This window comes from Aegilops tauschii, chromosome 6 (genome assembly GCF_002575655.3).
Source record: "Aegilops tauschii subsp. strangulata cultivar AL8/78 chromosome 6, Aet v6.0, whole genome shotgun sequence".
NCBI classification, from domain to species: Eukaryota; Viridiplantae; Streptophyta; class Magnoliopsida; order Poales; family Poaceae; genus Aegilops; species Aegilops tauschii.
The window spans coordinates 405,387,860-405,405,613 of NC_053040.3; the positions used below are offsets into that span (position 1 = coordinate 405,387,860).

Below are 17,754 nucleotides of genomic sequence, written 5' to 3' on the forward strand. Positions count from 1 at the left end.
GAACAACTCTGCTTTACCTTGGGTAAACATGGAGCATAGTAGTTACTAATAACATAACATATTTTGAACCACATAGGTCCAATATCAGTGATCTGCGAGGACATTAAATAAGAAACATCATGGCCTAACATTAACAGACATACATAACAATAAACCATGGTTATGCACTTCTGGGAGAATAATTACTACTATGGGCTAATGATATGTGCAGGTTCACACACAATTTCGATAACGGTTTACGACATCAGTTTTGAAACATGCAAAGGCACCAGAATGAGATTTCTTGGCTAGTGCAGTATGGATTATTAAATCCTTCTCTGAGAAAGGGGCGTAGTTGCACTACACTCCCTTGCTATGTCAAGTAAAAGTGATCATGAATTCTTTCTTTGAGAAAGGCACATAAATTTCAGTATGCTGTCGCGCTATGTTGAGCAAAAAAATTGACATTGTATGTTGGCCAATTTGATTAGAAACCTTGCAAAGATTTGAAGTTTGAAGGGGGTAGAGGCAGATATATACACAGCTCATACTTTCCATGAAGTATTGTATCCGTGTGATACTATTCAGTTTGACCTAAGTATGCATAAATGGAAAATGCTCGCGTGACATCTATTTGGGAAATTCACAGAGAAGGACTAGCAGAACAGAACAATGATTCAGGGACATGGCACAGCATGGTAATATATCAGCTTTATATGCAATAATGAAGCGGGTAATACAGAAACAGATCAACTAATCATCATGCTCCTCTTGACCTCCAGAATCTACACGGTTCAATCAATCCTCGTGTTATGTTCTTGAAAATAATCAATCATCATGTTCCTCGTCAGATTCCGAATCTAAGCAAAGGAGGAAAACAGTAAACATCACAACACATAAGCGAATCTGAGCCCTATATTATGTGACTTAGACTGATGGATAATAAATGACCATAAATACAAGTATATACAAGGCTGAGACTGAAGTGATAGGTAATATATTAACCAAATTTAACTTCGGAAAGAGAAACCTACCAGATCTAATGTCATCCCCAACATGCCCTTTAGACTGAATTTGCTTCACGAGCATTCGCTTCATTAAGACAAACCAATATATGTGTAGAACAAGGAGGGAGAACAGAAGACAGTTGAACACATAGTAGTATATCGGCCCATAAAATTTATGTCTCTCCTTGTTCAAAATATGAACAATTTCATAGCTGAAATTTACAGAAGAAATGCACAAGTTTTAGCGACATTCTAGAGTTACCTAAAGTATAGAACCCCATATAAGAACAGAGTTACTGGTATGTACCTAGTGCTCCAGAGAATCCAGAATGGAAAATATATCAGGCGAAGGATCACCCAAGAAATGACGAAAAGAAGAAATGATACATCAGCAAGCAACTGGCGTCCACTGTACTTAGAAATTTTTCCAACCTCCAGGAACACATCACTTGCATCATGAACGGCAAGCACAACTGAACCCACTCGTGCAAACCTGTTAAGGAAACTACTCAGCTCAGAGTACCGAAGAAAAACATGTGCAGGCGTTCCAACAACTGCTAGTATTATTTAAAAAAACTGCTAGTAACAAAGAAGCATAAAAAAAGGCAGACAAATGCTTGATGTTTATGTTCTCTACCAGGAGATGACAATCAGCTGGGGTATAACTATAAGATGACAATCCGACAAACAGAGTTGCATACCTAACTACTGTATTCTCTACCAGGAGAAAAATACCAGCCACAAAAACAAGTCAACATTCGTAAATATCGTTTTACAGTTGCAATCCATGCTTGTTCTATCTATCCACCATTCTTCCATTACATTCTATAAGCTCAAAGTTGTTCCAAATCCACACTTTTCTCAACTATTGGCTCGATGAAGGCTGTCATGTAAAATCCAGGAACGTAAAAGAAAGCTAGTAGCAGGCAAATTACTAATAAACAAGCAAAGCTTTTCTCTAGGGAACAAGCAATGCAAGCATGGATTAACAGTATATGATATATGCAGCTATATATGAATTGGGAGTATGGAGGAATGTAACAGAAAGCTAGTACATGCAAATCTTACTAATGCAAACAAGCAACGCAAATATGGATTAACAATATATGATATATGCAGGCATGCAGTTATATATGAACACAATAGAAAGAATAATCAAATGTATACACAGTTTATATTGTGGAGTCTGCACTTTGTCATCTACTCCCTCCGTTCCTTTATATAAGGTGTATTTGTTTTTTGATAAAATTCCAGAATGTAAGGTGCATTTCTTCTAATTCCTCATAATTCCCTTGTTAGCCCTCCAGAATAATGGAAAGTATCTCTCTCCTGATTGTCTGTATCTCTCTTTGTAGCAAAGGAAGGAAAGTATCTCTCTTTGTAGCAAAACATGTTACAGACCAGCAGGGATCTAACTTCCACATTCATTGGAAGATGCACAGGTTTACATGCGTGCGCAACTACCCAAATAGCCAAACACTAACATGCACATTCATTTGCTATTGCACCCTAGCAAGTATGATTCTCACCACTTGAATCATGACAAGAATCAGATTAGCTAAATACTGCTCAAGATGATCGCAATGTATAAGAAGGCACTAAACTTGAATTAACATAAACCAGCTTGAAAAATATTCAGATAGTTAAAAGCCTAATTACCTGAATATGTACGACATTACAATGAGAAAAACAGATGCTATGTGATGAGTCATTGAAAGGCCAAAGTCTGAACGCCTTGTTTCCCAAAAGAGAAGGGCAATTATTGAGTACATATAAAAACCAGCAGCATACATGTAAACCCCCTTTAGTTTAAACCTGGAGAAAGAAATGAATTTATTAATAATTTGGTACCAAAAAAGAACATTCTAATAAACAGGGGGAAACTGAAGTATATATTACTTCATTGTTTGATCTGGCCATATTTGGTCTCCTGGTCCAACCCAGAAATTCATTGTGCTCGTGAACCATGGCTCATTGTACGTCACAGCTAATGCCAGAAATTCGGCGGAAAGGAAATAAACGCCTTTCCAGGCGGATTCCTTAAACTTTCTGATCTTCATCCTCTCTGCATCTGTCTCTGAGCCAAGCCTTGCATCCCACTTCCCAAAAATCAGACGCCTGGCTAGCCGCTGTACACAAAATACAGGTGATAATTAGCTCATGAGTTTCGTCTACTATGATGAGCCCGCATTTTCTCCTGAAAATGGAGTAGCTCGTAGAGGAAGATGCCAAATAACTCACAGGTAATGGTGTTCAGGTTTGTATTCACAATTAAGTGGCCAGGTGCAGGAATGTGTGCATGCAGAAAACGATGCATCCCCTTACAAACCCCCATTTCCTCGACTCGGATTATTTTACCAAAATGAGAAAACACAGTCATTAACATTTTCACTGTCATGACAGCATTTCTTCGTTTAAAAACACCGAGTTAATCATGACCACACTAGTAGATGATTAAAGATTTATACCAAATACTCCCTCCGTTCCTAAATGCAAGTCTTTTTAGATACGGAGCAAAATGAGTGAATGTACACTCTAAAATATGTCTATATACATCCGTATATAGACCATAGTGGAATCTCTAAAAAACTTATATTTAGCAACGGAGGGAGTAATTACCGCGAGAACTCATCGTGGGCACCCCATTCCATTTAGAAACTACCACTTGTACCACTAGTAACAAAATGACTCGAGCATCGCCTAGGTGTTGGATCAGGGGAGGCAAACAACAACGGAAATGATTCGAAACTGAGCGGGGCGGGGGCAAGCCGTGTGCACTGTTACAACCTCGAATGCGAAGCGGTCGAGGAGGAAGCGGACGGCGAGGAAGAAGGTGGCGAAGAAGGGGAGGGCCGCGAAGTCGGCGTAGGCGGGGTGGCTCTCCGCCTCCCAGTCGATTGACGGGACGCCCATCGCGGCGGCTCGTCGTCCGGGATGCTGGCCCGCTGGGTGGTCAGCGGTCTCTTTTTCTTTTGGCTCGAAGACGAGACGGGCGGTCGGCGGTCGACGGTGGGGGAGAGGGAGAGCAGAGGCTATATGGTGCGCGGTGCGAGACGAGGCGCCCGGCGGTCTGGGTGACCGGCGCGACGGCGGAAGGCGACGGGTGGTCGGCCCGGAGGCAAGATGAACGGCTGAGCCGGGTTCTGCTTCCTGGGGTTGGCGGCTCCCTGGCCAGTACTATTCTAATTTGACCGGCATTTTGGGGCTCTAGAATATTGGACTTTCCTCTTTTGAGGAGAGAATCTCGGACTTTGAAGTAGCGCTTTCTCTGGGTGACAAAGTTCGGAAAATCAAACAGTTTGTTTAATTCACATCTAGATGTTTTATAAGAATGTTACGTCTAAGCTTCCATAAATAACACATCAACAAGGAACAAAAAAAATCTGGGTCAAAAAAAACCACAAATATAGTGGACACAAGTTTAGATGTGACATAATTATGTCACATGTAGATGTATCCTAAACAGACCCAAAATCAAACTATGTCGACGCGGTCGCGTGTATAATTTGCGAGTTTAATTCTAGCAGTTTGGCTGTTTCAAATCAAATATAGAAGAAATATCTCACATTTGTGGGCACATATATAATGTGTGGTATACTCCCTCCGTTTTTAAATATAAGCCTTTTAGAGATATCATTACGGACTACGTACGGAAGTATATAGACGTATTTAAGAGTGTAGATTCACTCATTTTGCTTCGTATGTACTTCCTCTGTCCCATAATGTAATGTAAGACGTTTTTTAATACTAGTGGGGTGTCAAAAAGTCTTATATTATAAGACGGTGGAGGTAGTTCATATTGGAATCTCCAAAAGACTTATATTTAGGAACGGAGGGAGTATAAGAATATCAGTACATGCTCTAGGAAAGGCTTTGGCCTACCCTTCAACCAGCCCTTTGGATGTAAATTTGGTATATTTGCTCGTTTGATCAACATTGAATATGCAGCCCACACGAACCTCAAAGCAGCTTTGGGTCTGCTTGAGAGGTAACAGCTAAATCAATCATTTTTCAAAGACAGTCTCCAGCGAACCAAACTCATCTTCGAAACCCGATTATGTACTAGTGAACTTAGGAGGTTCAGGGTGGTAAATGTGGCATGGAGGATTATTTGCAAGCCTGGTGATTTGGGGTTCTGGCATTATATGTGTGCTCATGGTGGATGACCGCACTTATTCCACAAAACCCTGACAAGGTTTACGCTATATTCAACATCTTTGTGCAAGACAATGTGGGAAATGGCAATAGCAACCTCTTATGGAAAGATAGATGGATCCATAGTCAAACTGCCTCTGAAATCGCCAGCTTGCCGTTGGAAAAAGTTAACGCAAGGACCCTCAACTATACATTTTAATTGGATGAAGCTAACTACAAATGGGCGCCGCTGAACTACAAAATCTTTGTTTGAACTGCACCGCAATATCAAATCTACACTTCCGACCGTCGTGTCAGTCAATATTACAAGTGTGTCGGACACCCTATAGAGCTGGTGGCTTTCAGCAAGGAGGAACTACAAACATATTGAGCACAATGGATTTGATTCACTTGTTATGTTGATCTACGCCTTTGGAAGCAAAGGAATGCACATATCTTTGCCAATTATAGATTGCAGGTGGACCAGAGCACCTTGATGGCACAATTTCTCGATGAGTACAAACTCTAGAAAGAGGAGGGAGCGAAGGAGCCTAATACTTTAGTGAGTAGTTAGAGTTGAGTTGTATGCTGTGAAATTGTATCAATAGTCGCTCATATTGCTTGCGAGATACGGCGCGCTATTGTGTACTCTAAAAAAAAGGAACTTTAGTGTCCATCAAAACATCATAAAATATCTAGGTCATCTACAACTAAAAATGACTCACAACATCGAAATAAATAATCAGTACATGGTAACACATCACAACCAACGTGAGCGCTAATAGAATGTATTTCCCCATCCTTCATTAACCATCACCATCTGCATGAGGGTCTTTGTGGACTCTTGCAAAATGTACAAACATAAAGCATCTAAAGAGAAACAGATATACGAGGAGAATAATCACCTCAGTAACCTCATGTTAATTAATAATACAACTAAATGCACAAGATGTGGTGACACTACCTTGCATTCAATACTCACTCTATTCTCTTGTTATTTCAACTCTTCATCATTATATACAGCAATCCACTCATTCGCACGAGCTATAACATATGCAATGATGTAACCAGTGCATGGCAAAGGTGTGTTCAGCTCGTCGGGTCTGTATCTTTCATCACTATGGTGATTCATATCAACACGCCCAGTACACGTACACCCATAGCATTGACCTTTAAAAGGAGGGGACACATGAAAATTGTCATCTAACTAACCAAACACAATCATAATAATAACTGAATAAAGCAAAAGAACATGTGGTGCCCCCATGTGTGGTTTTGGTAATTGATGACATTCTCTATGGACTAATGGTTGCATTGAGTTATATTTGAAGGATCTGTCCATGGGATTGTCTTGAAGTCCATGCGTTGGTTTCAAGGAGTTTATGAGATGGCCAAAGTGCTTTTCAAGGAATTATCCAAAGATTGGTCATGTGAGAGTTGAGCTTATTGCAAGCATGTCTTGAAGAACAAGATTGTGTGAACATTCAAGTTTACCTTCAAGACATCATCCTAATGAAGAGAGTTGGAAAGATTCAAGGTTGATCAAGACTAAGTACAGAGAGTGATTCAAGTTGATTAACACACAAAGCGCACAAGTTGTACCGAGAGGGACCAAGTGATCCCATGGTATGGTAAGCATTGTCGATTACGCTTTGTGTACTAACCCATGGTCTACGTGAAAGTTCTGTGTGGGGTTAGGTATATTTCCATGGTCTTGCGTCAAGAGGAAGATCTCATACAACCCATGGAGGATGACATCAAGTGGTGATTGTCATCAAGTTTGCAGTGTGCAAGTTCAAGTGGAGCAACAAGAAGAGTGGCTCACCCATAATGGAGTATGGGGAGCAATCAAGCTTGAAACTTGCCGTCCATTATGGTGTCAATGGAATTGTGAAGATGTGCCGAAGAGTGTCTCACCCATAGTGGAGTATGGGGGAGCAATCAACTAGTCTTCATCGAGCCAACACAATCAAGAAAGGTGGTCAAACTTGAGGAAGTCAAGATCATCATCATCTAGCTCAAGTGGACTATGTGCAAGGCAAAGGTTTGCCCTTGATAGGTTTCTATTTTACCGGTATCATAGTGGTAGTTGGGAGAGCGGGTTGTAGGATTGATTGTCGTACTATCAAGGGGGGCTCTCTAGTGAGTAGCTTGATCGTATCGTTCGTCGAGAGCTCAAACCATTGCATCCTTGCATCATCTCTCTTGGTTCTTGTTTGGTTCTTCTCCTTGTGAGTTTTGGATCTTATGGTCATCTTCATGACAAGCTCAAGTTCATCGAAAACCGATTTCTTATGCATCTTCTTTTGTGTTTTCGGTGTTGGAGTTTTTACCGGTCTTAATTGAGAAAGGGTTCTCACCATTTTATTTTGGGTATTTTCTCAATTGCTATTTCTTGATATTTCTATCAAGATTGTATTTTCTCTTGTCCTTAGCTTTCCAAGAAACTTGATTTCGTCGAATTTGGAGCTCGTATGCGAAAGTTGTGGTTGTTTTGATCTTACTTGTTTTACATAGAAAGGTTGTACCGCCCCATAGAGAGGTTGTACTGGTTGACCGGTACAACCGGTGTTTGAGCGGTTGTACTGCTCCAGAATTGGTCTGAAGGCTGTACCGGCCATATACCGCTCTACCACCGGACTGGTTTCTGTTTTGGAGCGGTTCTTGGGCGGTTGTTGACCGGTTAGTTCAGTTTAACCGGTACTACCGGTTCCCGGGCTATTGTACCGCTTAGGGCTTTTTCCTACAGGTTGGTTTTTCCTCTGCTTTGACCAGTTATACAGGTTTGTGCACCGGTTGTACGAGTCCTATAGTTTTCTGCACATAACGGGCAGATTCATGGGGACCTATAAAAGGGGGTCTTCTTCCCCATTGCAATCTATCTTTTGAGCTCATGTTCTTCCCCCATTGTTGACCTTCTTCGAGCTTGCTAACTCTCAATCCCTCCATGGATTCTTGCTAGTTTTTTAGGGAAAGAGAGAGGAGATCTAGATCCACATTTCCACCAATCACTTTCTCCTCTATGTGAGGGGAACCCCTTGGATCTAGATCCTGGAGTTCTTGGTGTTCTCCTTCTTGTTCTTCCTCTCATCTTCCTCCCTAGCTTTAGTTGCTTTGGTGGGATTTGAGAGAAAAGGACTTGGGCACTCCGTGTGCCCTTGCCATTGCATTTGGTGCATCGGTTTGAGTTCTCCACGGTGATACGTGGAAGTTACAAGTTGAGAAGCTTATTACTCTTGGGTGCTTGGTACCCTTGAGCTTGTTCCTCTTGGGTGCTTGGGCGCCCTAGACGATTGGTGGTGTTCGGAGATCAATCATTGTGGTGTAAAGCTCCGGGCTAGCGTCGGGGTCTCCAATTAGGTTGTGGAGATTGCCCTGAGCAATTTGACGGGTACCGGTGACCTCCCCCAAGGGTTGCCAAAGTGTACGGGTTCGGTGACCGCCCCCAAGGGTTGCCATTTGTACGGGTTCGGTGACTGCCCTCAAGGGTCCCTTAGTGGAATCATGACATCTTGCATTGTGCGAGGGTGTGAGGAGATTACGGTGGCCCTAGTGGCTTCTTGGGGAGCATTGTGCCTCCACACCGCTCCAAACGGAGATTAGCATCCGCAGGGGTGTGAACTTCGGGATACATCGTCGTCTCCGCGTGCCTGGGTTATCTCTTACCCGAGCTCTTTACTTATGCACTTTACTTTGTGATAGCCATATTGTTTCTTGTCATATATCTTGCTATCACATAGTTGTTTATCTTGCTCAGCATAAGTTGTTGGTGCACATAGGTGAGCCTAGTCGTTTTAGGTTTTAGCTTGAAAAATTAACCGCTAGGTTTATTCCGCATTTGTTCATGCCTTAATCGTAATTATTTTAAAAGCGCCTATCCACCGCCCCTCTAGGCCACATCCACGATCTTTCAATTGGTATCAGAGCCTCGTCTCTCTTTGTTAGGCTTAACCGCCTAGAGAGTAAATATGTCGACTAGGGGATTAGGTTTCTCTGAGACTCTTAGTTTCGATGGCACAAATTTTGATGTTTGGGTAATTTGCATGTTTGATCTCTTTAGGGTCATGGACCCAAATTTAGATCGAATTGTAGATATGGGTTTTTCTCCTCCAAAGGATCCCCAGAGATTACGTTTAGAGGGTGAGAAAAACTCTTATCTCAATGCTCAAGCTTCTAATGTGCTTTTCGATGCTTTAAGCAATGTAGTTATATTTCAACTCATGCCGTTCCGGGATGCTCATGAGTTGTGGACAAAGGTTCAAGATAATATGGTGTGTCCAAGATTTGTTGGAATGATTGTTCTCCCTCCACCTCCGGCCATGTTGCCTTCTCAACTTCTTCTACTTAACCTACATGTGGATTGCCACAAGTTAATGCTATGGTGAGTAGTGTTGGTCATTGCAATGATGATAGTGTGCTTATAGTTGATGACTCTTCATCACTATCTTGTTGCAATGCTCCATCTTTGGACTTTAGCACTTCGAGCACTCCAAATGTCTCACATGCTTGTGTTGATAGTCCTTGCATATCATGTAGAAATTGCTTGACTAAATCTCATGATGATATGCTTGCTATGTCTTGTTGCCATAATAAAAATGCATATATTTCCTCGAATTGTTGTGCTAACAATGTAGAGGAAACACAACACCCCATGGAACAAGATATAGTCTTGAATGGTGCTTCAAGGGATCCTACATCATCATCTATTGCATTTTTCCTTATGGCTAAGGCTTCAAAGGTATCTCCCACTTTGAATCCCAATATATCTTGTGATGATATTGATGATGATAAGAATGATGATGGGGATAATGATGAAGAGAATGATAATGTTGTTTCCTTAAAAATTAAGGGAGAAATGATTTTTAAAGCTCTTCATAAGAATAAAATTGCTCATTCCAACTTCATGGAAATCATGTCTATTGCCATTGAGGGCAAGAAATACATTGAGGACTTGGAATCTCATCTCGAGGAGAATGAGGTCACCATTGATAAAATGGAAGGTCAGGAGCGTGATTACGCTAATGAGATCGCGGACCTCTCTCAAGCTCTTGAACTTGAACAAACCACTAAGGAATCTCTTGAGGAGACCTTTGCTCTAGAATTATCTAGAATAAAGGAATCTCATGATAGAGCACTTGAGGTGGCCAATGATTTCAAAACTAAAAATTCTAAGCTTGAAGTTGCTCATGCTAAACTCTTTGAGGATTTTGAGCACCTTGAAAATGGCTCAAGGGTCATCAAGGGTGAGCTCATCAAACTCACTGAGTCTCATGCTCAACTTGAAGCTTCTTATTTAAAAGAGCTTGTCAAGTTGTCCTCTCCTCTTGTTGTTAATGATGATGCTTGTGCTACTAACTCTATTACTTGTGAAGCATTCATTTTGAAGGAGAATGTTGAGCTACAGGCTCAACTTGAGTTGCTATCTAGGAATTACGGGAAATTGGAAGAAAGTCATGAAAAGCTCTCAAGCTCTCATGATGATCTTCTAGTATCCCATAATGTGCTAAAGATAGCTCATGAGGAAATGATTGCTAAGGTAACATCTAGTGAGCCTCATGTGGATACTAGCACTACTTCAAGTCAAAATGCTATATTGCCATGTGCTAGTCCTTCTAATTCATCTACTCACAATGTTGGTACATCTTGTGATGAATTGATTTCCTTGTCTTGTTGCTCTAACGATGAAGCTTATACTTCCTCTACTACTTGTGTTGAAACTAACTATGTAGAGGAAATCAAAGAGCTCAAGGCCCAAGTCACTTATTTGAAGAAAGACTTGGATAAGTGTCATGAAGGGAAATCCATACTCAACAATATCTTGAGTGTGAAAAAAAACCCCAATGACAAAGGTGGACTTGGATTCAACTCCAATAATAAGAACAAGTCCAAGATGAACAAGAAGAAGGGCCAAAAACAAGTCAAGAATTCGGCCAAGATTATTTGCTTCAAGTGCAAAATTGAAGGGCATCATGTTAGATCTCGCCCATTGAAGAAGAAGGCCATTAGTGACAAGCAACAAGGGAAGCGGCCAAAAGTTCATTCTCATGCTCAACCTCAAGTTGAAGAAAGGCCACTTCCCAAGAAGACTCAAGTTAATGCTTCTCAAGTTGAGAAATCAAGTGAGAAGAAAGTGAAGAGTAGACGTTGCTACCTATGTCGTGAGAAAGGTCACCTTGCTTCCTCATGCACTAGTGGTAACTTATCCAACCCAATTATTATTGATGATATCTATTCTCTTGGGAAGGATAAGGTTGGCAATGTGTTTGTTAAATTTCTTGGTACTCAAAGTGGTTTCAAGCAAAGAACCATTTGGGTTGCCAAGCCTATTGTGACTAACCTCTTAGGACCCAACTTGGTTGGGGACCAACTAGCTCAAACTTGATCAATATGTATTGTTGGAGGGCATTGGAGACTTGGCTACATCATGAAGAATTAAGGGATCTTCATCATTCATATTGTCTCAAGCCAAGTCAATTGGGTTATCAAGTTTCTACCTTATATCCAATGTGCCTCCTTGTGGTAACTTGTACTTAAATTGTTTACATTGAAAGTTACTTGCCCCTATTGCATGTTTTGGTTTTGTACCTTCACTACTGCAGGATGCTGCTAACGCGACACTACGATCAGAGACCCTTTGACGAAACTGTGTGTGATGCATTAATCACAAACGGGGATGTAAAAACCGTCAAAGAAGGTGCAAAACGTTTGCGATGACGGAGCTATCAAACACGGTTCAGATTTTAGTTGCGTGTGTGATTCAGGGCACACGGTTCACCCGTTCGAACTATTTGCGATGAGGCGGAACAACAGAAACGGACAACCATATCAATGTGTGTGCGATATACGACATACAGTTCGCTCCGATGAACCGTTTGCTATTAGGGAGTGCAACATAAACGGTTAGCCAGATCAAGGTGTGTGTGATATAGGGCATACGGTTCACTCGGACGAACTGTTTTCGATTAGAGAACGCAACAGAAATAGTTCAACTTAACAAGATGTGTGTGATACGTGGAAAATAGCCGACTCGGATGAACTGTTTGCGATGAGAAATTACAACACATACGGTTAATACAGTTAGTTCGTGTGCAATTCTGTGTGTACAAAAAACTTTGAAAAATGCAAACTAGTTGCTTGCGGTGGCTAGGAGTATCGCACACGATGCGTCTGCGAGTACTCGTGTGCGATGATTAGTAAGTTACACATACATTTCCTTATGTTAACACTTGTGTGATAAATAACACGTGGCACCGGATACGGTGTTCGGGTTGTGTGTGTGCTCCACTTAGTCTTCCCGCGCTCCAGCGAATGCTTCCCGCGCTCCACATGGCTGAATTGTAAAATCCATGCCTATTCCCTCACCGGTTTCCCACCACCAGCTAACGACTTGCTGCATATAACCCAGGCGGCAACGCACCGCCGCGACACTCTGCGAAGATCTAGTCCTCACCCATCTACCATTAGTTATTCCAAGCATGCCAGGCAACGACCAAAGCTTCGACGTCCACGCCTACCTGTGTTACATCTTCGGCGAGGAGAACGAGCCGGAGCAGGTCGGGGAGCAAGAGCTTCATCGGCCGGTGCAGGCACCATGGCCCATCGGCAGCGATATCGGCGTCACAGTCCTTGGGAGCACAATCGACATATTACAGAGGAGGTGTGATGAGCAGTTTGCTATCCATCGTGCAAAAGATCCAGAGCTGCTGGGTGTTGGGGAACGCAGTAATTTCAAAAAAATTCCTACGCACACGCAAGATCATGGTGATGCATAGCAACGAGAGGGGAGAGTGTTGTCCACGTACCCTCATAGACCGAAAGCGGAAGCGTTATGACAACGCGGTTGATGTAGTCATACATCTTCACGATCCGACCGATCCTAGTACCGAAAGTACGGCACCTCCGCGATCTGCACATGTTCAGCTCGGTGACGTCCCATGAACTCTTGATCCAGCTGAGTGTCAAGGGAGAGCTTCGTCAGCACGACGGCGTGATGACGGTGATGATGAAGCTACCGGCGCAGGGCTTCGCCTAAGCACTGCAACGATATGGCCGAGGTGAATTATGGTGGAGGGGGGCACCGCACACGGCTAAGAGATCAATGATCAACTTGTGTGTCTATGCCTCTATGGGGTGCCCCCTCCCCCGTATATAAAGGAGTGGAGGAGGGGGAGGGCCGGCCCTCTATGGCGCGCCCTGGAGGAGTCCTACTCCCACCGGGAGTAGGATTCCCCCTTCCCTAGTTGGACTAGGAGAGAAGGAAGGGGGAGAGAGGGAGGAAGGAAAGGCCCCCCTTCCTAGTCCAATTCGGACCAGAGGGGGAGGGGGCACGCGGCCTGCCCTGGCTGCCCCTCTCTCTCTCTCCACTAAGGCCCATTAGGGCCCATATACTCCCCGGGGGGTTCCGGTAACCCCCCGGTACTCCGGTATATGTCCAAACTCACTCGGAACCATTCCGATGTCCAAACATAGGCTTCCAATATATCGATCATTATGTCTCGACCATTTTGAGACTCCTCGTCATGCCCGTGATCACATCCGGGACTCCGAACAACCTTCGGTTCATCAAAACACATAAAGTCATAATACCGATCGTCACCGAACGTTAAGCGTGTGGACCCTACGGGTTCGAGAACTATGTAGACATGACCAAGACTCATCTCTTGTCAATAACCAATAGCGGAACCTGTATGTTCATATTGGCTCCCACATATTCTACGAAGATCTTTATTGGTCAAATCGCATAACAACATACGTTGTTCCCTTTGTCATCGGTGTGTTACTTGCCCGAGATTCGATCGTCGGTATCTCAATACCTAGTTCAATCTCGTTACCGGCAAGTCTCTTTACTCGTTCTGTAATGCATCATCCCGCACCTAACTCATTAGTAACATTGCTTGCAAGGCTTATAGTGATGTGCATTACCGAGAGGGCCCAGAGATACCTCTCCGACAATCGGAGTGACAAATCCTAATCTCGATCTATGCCAACTCAACAAGTACCATCGGAGACACCTGTAGAGCACCTTTATAATCACCCAGTTACGTTGTGACGTTTGGTAGCACACTAAGTGTTCCTCTGATATTCGGGAGTTGCATAAGCTCATAGTCATAGGAACATTTATAAGTCATGAAGAAAGCAATAGCAATATACTAAACGATCAAGTGCTAAGTTAACGGAATGGGTCAAGTCAATTACATCATTCTCTAATGATGTGATCCCGTTAATCAAATGACAACTCATGTCTATGGCTAGGAAACTTAACCATCTTTGATTCAAAGAGCTAGTCCAGTAGAGGCATACTAGTGATACTCTGTTTGTCTATGTATTCACACATGTACTAAGTTTCCGGTTAATATAATTCTAGCATGAATAATAAACATTTATCATGATATAAGGAAATATAAATAACAACTTTATTATTGCCTCTAGGGCATATTTCCTTCACTGGGCGGCATGATCGACGACCCACCCGAAGAGCCGCCGTCACCAGTGCTCATCAAGAGCCTGATGCCCCGCAAGGAATGGGCAGAGGACCTCTGCAATTCATTCAAGACAAAGGCAGCCTATGGCTTCATCATTGCCCATGGCGGCCGTGTCAACCTCGACCCCGGTGATGTGGTGGCCAGGCTCGAGCGCATCCTTGGCAGAGTTGATGTCCCCGACGAAGTAGAACATCGCCAACGTGATATCTTGAGGATGCAGGTGATCGACGGAATTTGTTACCAGGCCAGAGACATGGAAATGGAGCGGTTCCGCGGAGTTGTCATGCACGCGATTGCACGTTGTCAAGCTCTTCTGGAAGAGGCCATGCAGCCCCAAGAGCCTCCCAGCGCCAGTAGCTCCGTAGGCAGAGGTGGGTTGGGACACTTGGAGTGAACGGCCGCAAGGGTGCTATGCTGATCATGGAGTCTGAGAAGACCATCGTCGGAAGGCCGCCAGCTCAGCCTTTTAGCTTATATTTTATTATAATTGTATGCATATGTAGGTCGTGAGTGTTCTGGGCCTTGCCGCATTTGGCATTTTAAATTATCCAGAATATGTAAGACAATTATTAAGAATTATTAACCGTTGCCATTGTAACTTTGCCTCAACGGCGAGCAGAGCGCGCACAAGGACGCTAGAGCGGAGCGCCCCGCGGCCGCCTCAACGGCGAGCAACCACGTGGTCAACCTTCTATCATCAACAAATTTTGACCTTGTTTCTCGTCACATTGCTGATTACAACGCAGTAAGTAATTGCAAATCTGTTCAGAACTATCAAACTAATATGTGTTCACACTTAGCATCGGGCTATAAAAACCACCCACTCAAAAATTACTTCACAGTTTCTCTCCTCATCACCCACAAAACTGGTTTTTCTGTCAAGTCGTTCCGCCATGACCGGTAGGAGGAGTTTAGGGTGGACATATAACCGGGCAGCAAAGACCAAGGCCGCGGAAGCACTAGAGAGGTCCCGACGCGAAGCCGCAGTCATAGCAGAGATGTCCCGGCGCGCCGCAGAGCCCTCGAACGAGCTCTCACGGGCACGCGAGGGCTCTCACAAGCGCATTCGCGGCGTTGGCCATCGCGACGAGCCGGCGTTCCTGAAGTCCTTCGCCGGCGACGACGACATTCTCGCTGGCGTCACTACGCAATAGGAGCTGGTCAACGGCTTGACGAAGCTGCTCAAGATCAGCGATGCCTCAGTTGACAAGGTGACCGGCCTCATCGAGCAACTCATGGGTGACAATGCGAAGCTCCTCAACTTGGTCGCCGAGAAGGAGGAGGAGGCCGCCGGCTGGAAGATGCTGCATGAGCAGAGCAGTGCCTCGGAGATGAGGCTGAAAGCGGTCATCGAGGAACTGATGGGTGGCATGAGGAAGCCCCGGATCGAGTGCGAGCAGGAGGTGGAGGAATCTGTGGCTGCTTTCAAGCAAAGTCGTGAGGAATTGAAGAAGGAGCTGGAGGATTTCGCCGCCCGGCGATCCATCGACGAGTAGAGACAATAGCGACCCAGATCGTTGTCTGCAATTTCCTTCTTCTCTTGCCCCCGTGTCTTCGGGGCTTTGCCGCATGTGGCATTTTAAATTATCCGGAATATGTAAGACAATTATTATCTGCGCCATTGTAAATTTGTCGTCGTATTATCCGTTGCCATTTTATTTGTGGTTGTATTATCCGTTACCCTGTGTGGCAATTTAAATTAGGGCAGAATACGAGTTGAAAACACAAACAAAGCAAATGCTGCCATGGGATCACAAGCAAACACCCTCCATCCAGGTGCTTTAATTAACCCATTAATGGAGAAGTTGTGAGCGAGGCGGGCGGCGGCTGGTGCATGGAGGTTAAAGAGCTCGCTTCCCGATGAGCATGGGCAGCCTTGCTGCTCGCACGTGTCCCGTCGAGCCTACGAGGTGGACAGGATGCACGCGTCCCGTCGAGCCTGCGTGGCGGACTGCTCGCACGCGTCCCGTCGAGCCTGCACGGCGGGCTTCTCGCGCTCATCCCGTCTAATCAAGCAGCTGCACGCACGCCATCGAGTATGGTTAAATTTCAACACGGTTAATATAATACAACCGTTTGCGATATTAACGTGTCAGCTTTTTGTTTCAAAAAGGACTTCGTTGGCTACTAATGTGTGCGCCTCTTCTCAAACTGGATGATTTTTTTACCATGGCATATATGTGACATGTCATGAAACCATGCCAAGTTTCATGTTTTTTGGGTGACTTTTTGATTTACTGGGATTTAAAAACCGAGATTCTCAATGTTTCACGACGACAAGTTTGTAATTCATTCCCATTCCTTAAATGAGACCTAAACATGCACCCAATGACACATGTACGATTTCTGACCCATTTTTCTTCACTGGAGCATGTGGTTGTAGTTCAAATTTGAATTATGGACTACATTAAATGCATAGAAAACTTAGTAATTAGTAATATATATACAATGGCCAAACGAACCCTGAATAGTTTCAAATTCTAGCCCGACACTCCAGTTATTCTATGTTGCGTGTAGAAAACAAAGTTCAAGGCGAGAAGAGGCAGCGATTATCGTTTCGCCCACAAGAGGGGCATGTTTCCCTACCGGAACCACGAGGGTTGCGACAGGCTCCGGTTTTTAAAAAGTCTTGTAATATAGCTTCGCCCAAATTGGACAATTATATGTACCATGTAGTGACACCATGCCAAGTTTCATGATTTCCTGGTGAGTTTGGATTTACAGAGATTTAAAAACTGAGATTCGCAATGTTTGCGGCCAAGCCATGATGGCTAGACGGTTGAATTCGTTCCCATTCGTTCTATGGGACCTAAACATGCACCCCAGGGAAACATGTACATTTTTTCTAGCCATTTTGGTGCACTGGAGCATGTATTTGTAGTTCGGATTTGAATTATGGACATTGAAATGCCTAGAAAACTCAATTAATGAATAAAAAGGTCAAACGAACCCTGAATAATTTCAAAGTTCAGCACGAATCTCCAGTTGTTCCGTGTCGCGTGTGTAAGAAAATACGAGGCTAGAAGAGGGAGTTATTATCGTTTAGCCCACAAGAGGACACGTTTCCCTATCAAAACTACGAGGGTTCTTGCGACAGGCTCTGGTTTGTAAGAGGTTTGTAATAAAGCTTGGCCCAAATTGGCAATGTTTTT

General features: G+C 43.7%; 1 protein-coding gene across 1 annotated transcript; it reads right to left on the minus strand.

The window, feature by feature from the left end:
• Nucleotides 1–678: 678 nt before the first annotated feature.
• LOC109783456 (ASC1-like protein 2) lies at nucleotides 679–4,189 on the minus strand. The gene is made up of 6 exons (XM_020342063.4): nucleotides 3,774–4,189; nucleotides 2,886–3,115; nucleotides 2,646–2,801; nucleotides 1,294–1,479; nucleotides 1,014–1,198; nucleotides 679–839 (listed from the first exon to the last, which is right to left on the minus strand). Exons 1-6 carry the CDS (start codon nucleotides 3,897–3,899, stop codon nucleotides 808–810), a joined length of 915 nt encoding a protein of 304 aa, XP_020197652.1. The 5' UTR covers nucleotides 3,900–4,189; the 3' UTR covers nucleotides 679–807.
• Nucleotides 4,190–17,754: the final 13,565 nt, after the last annotated feature.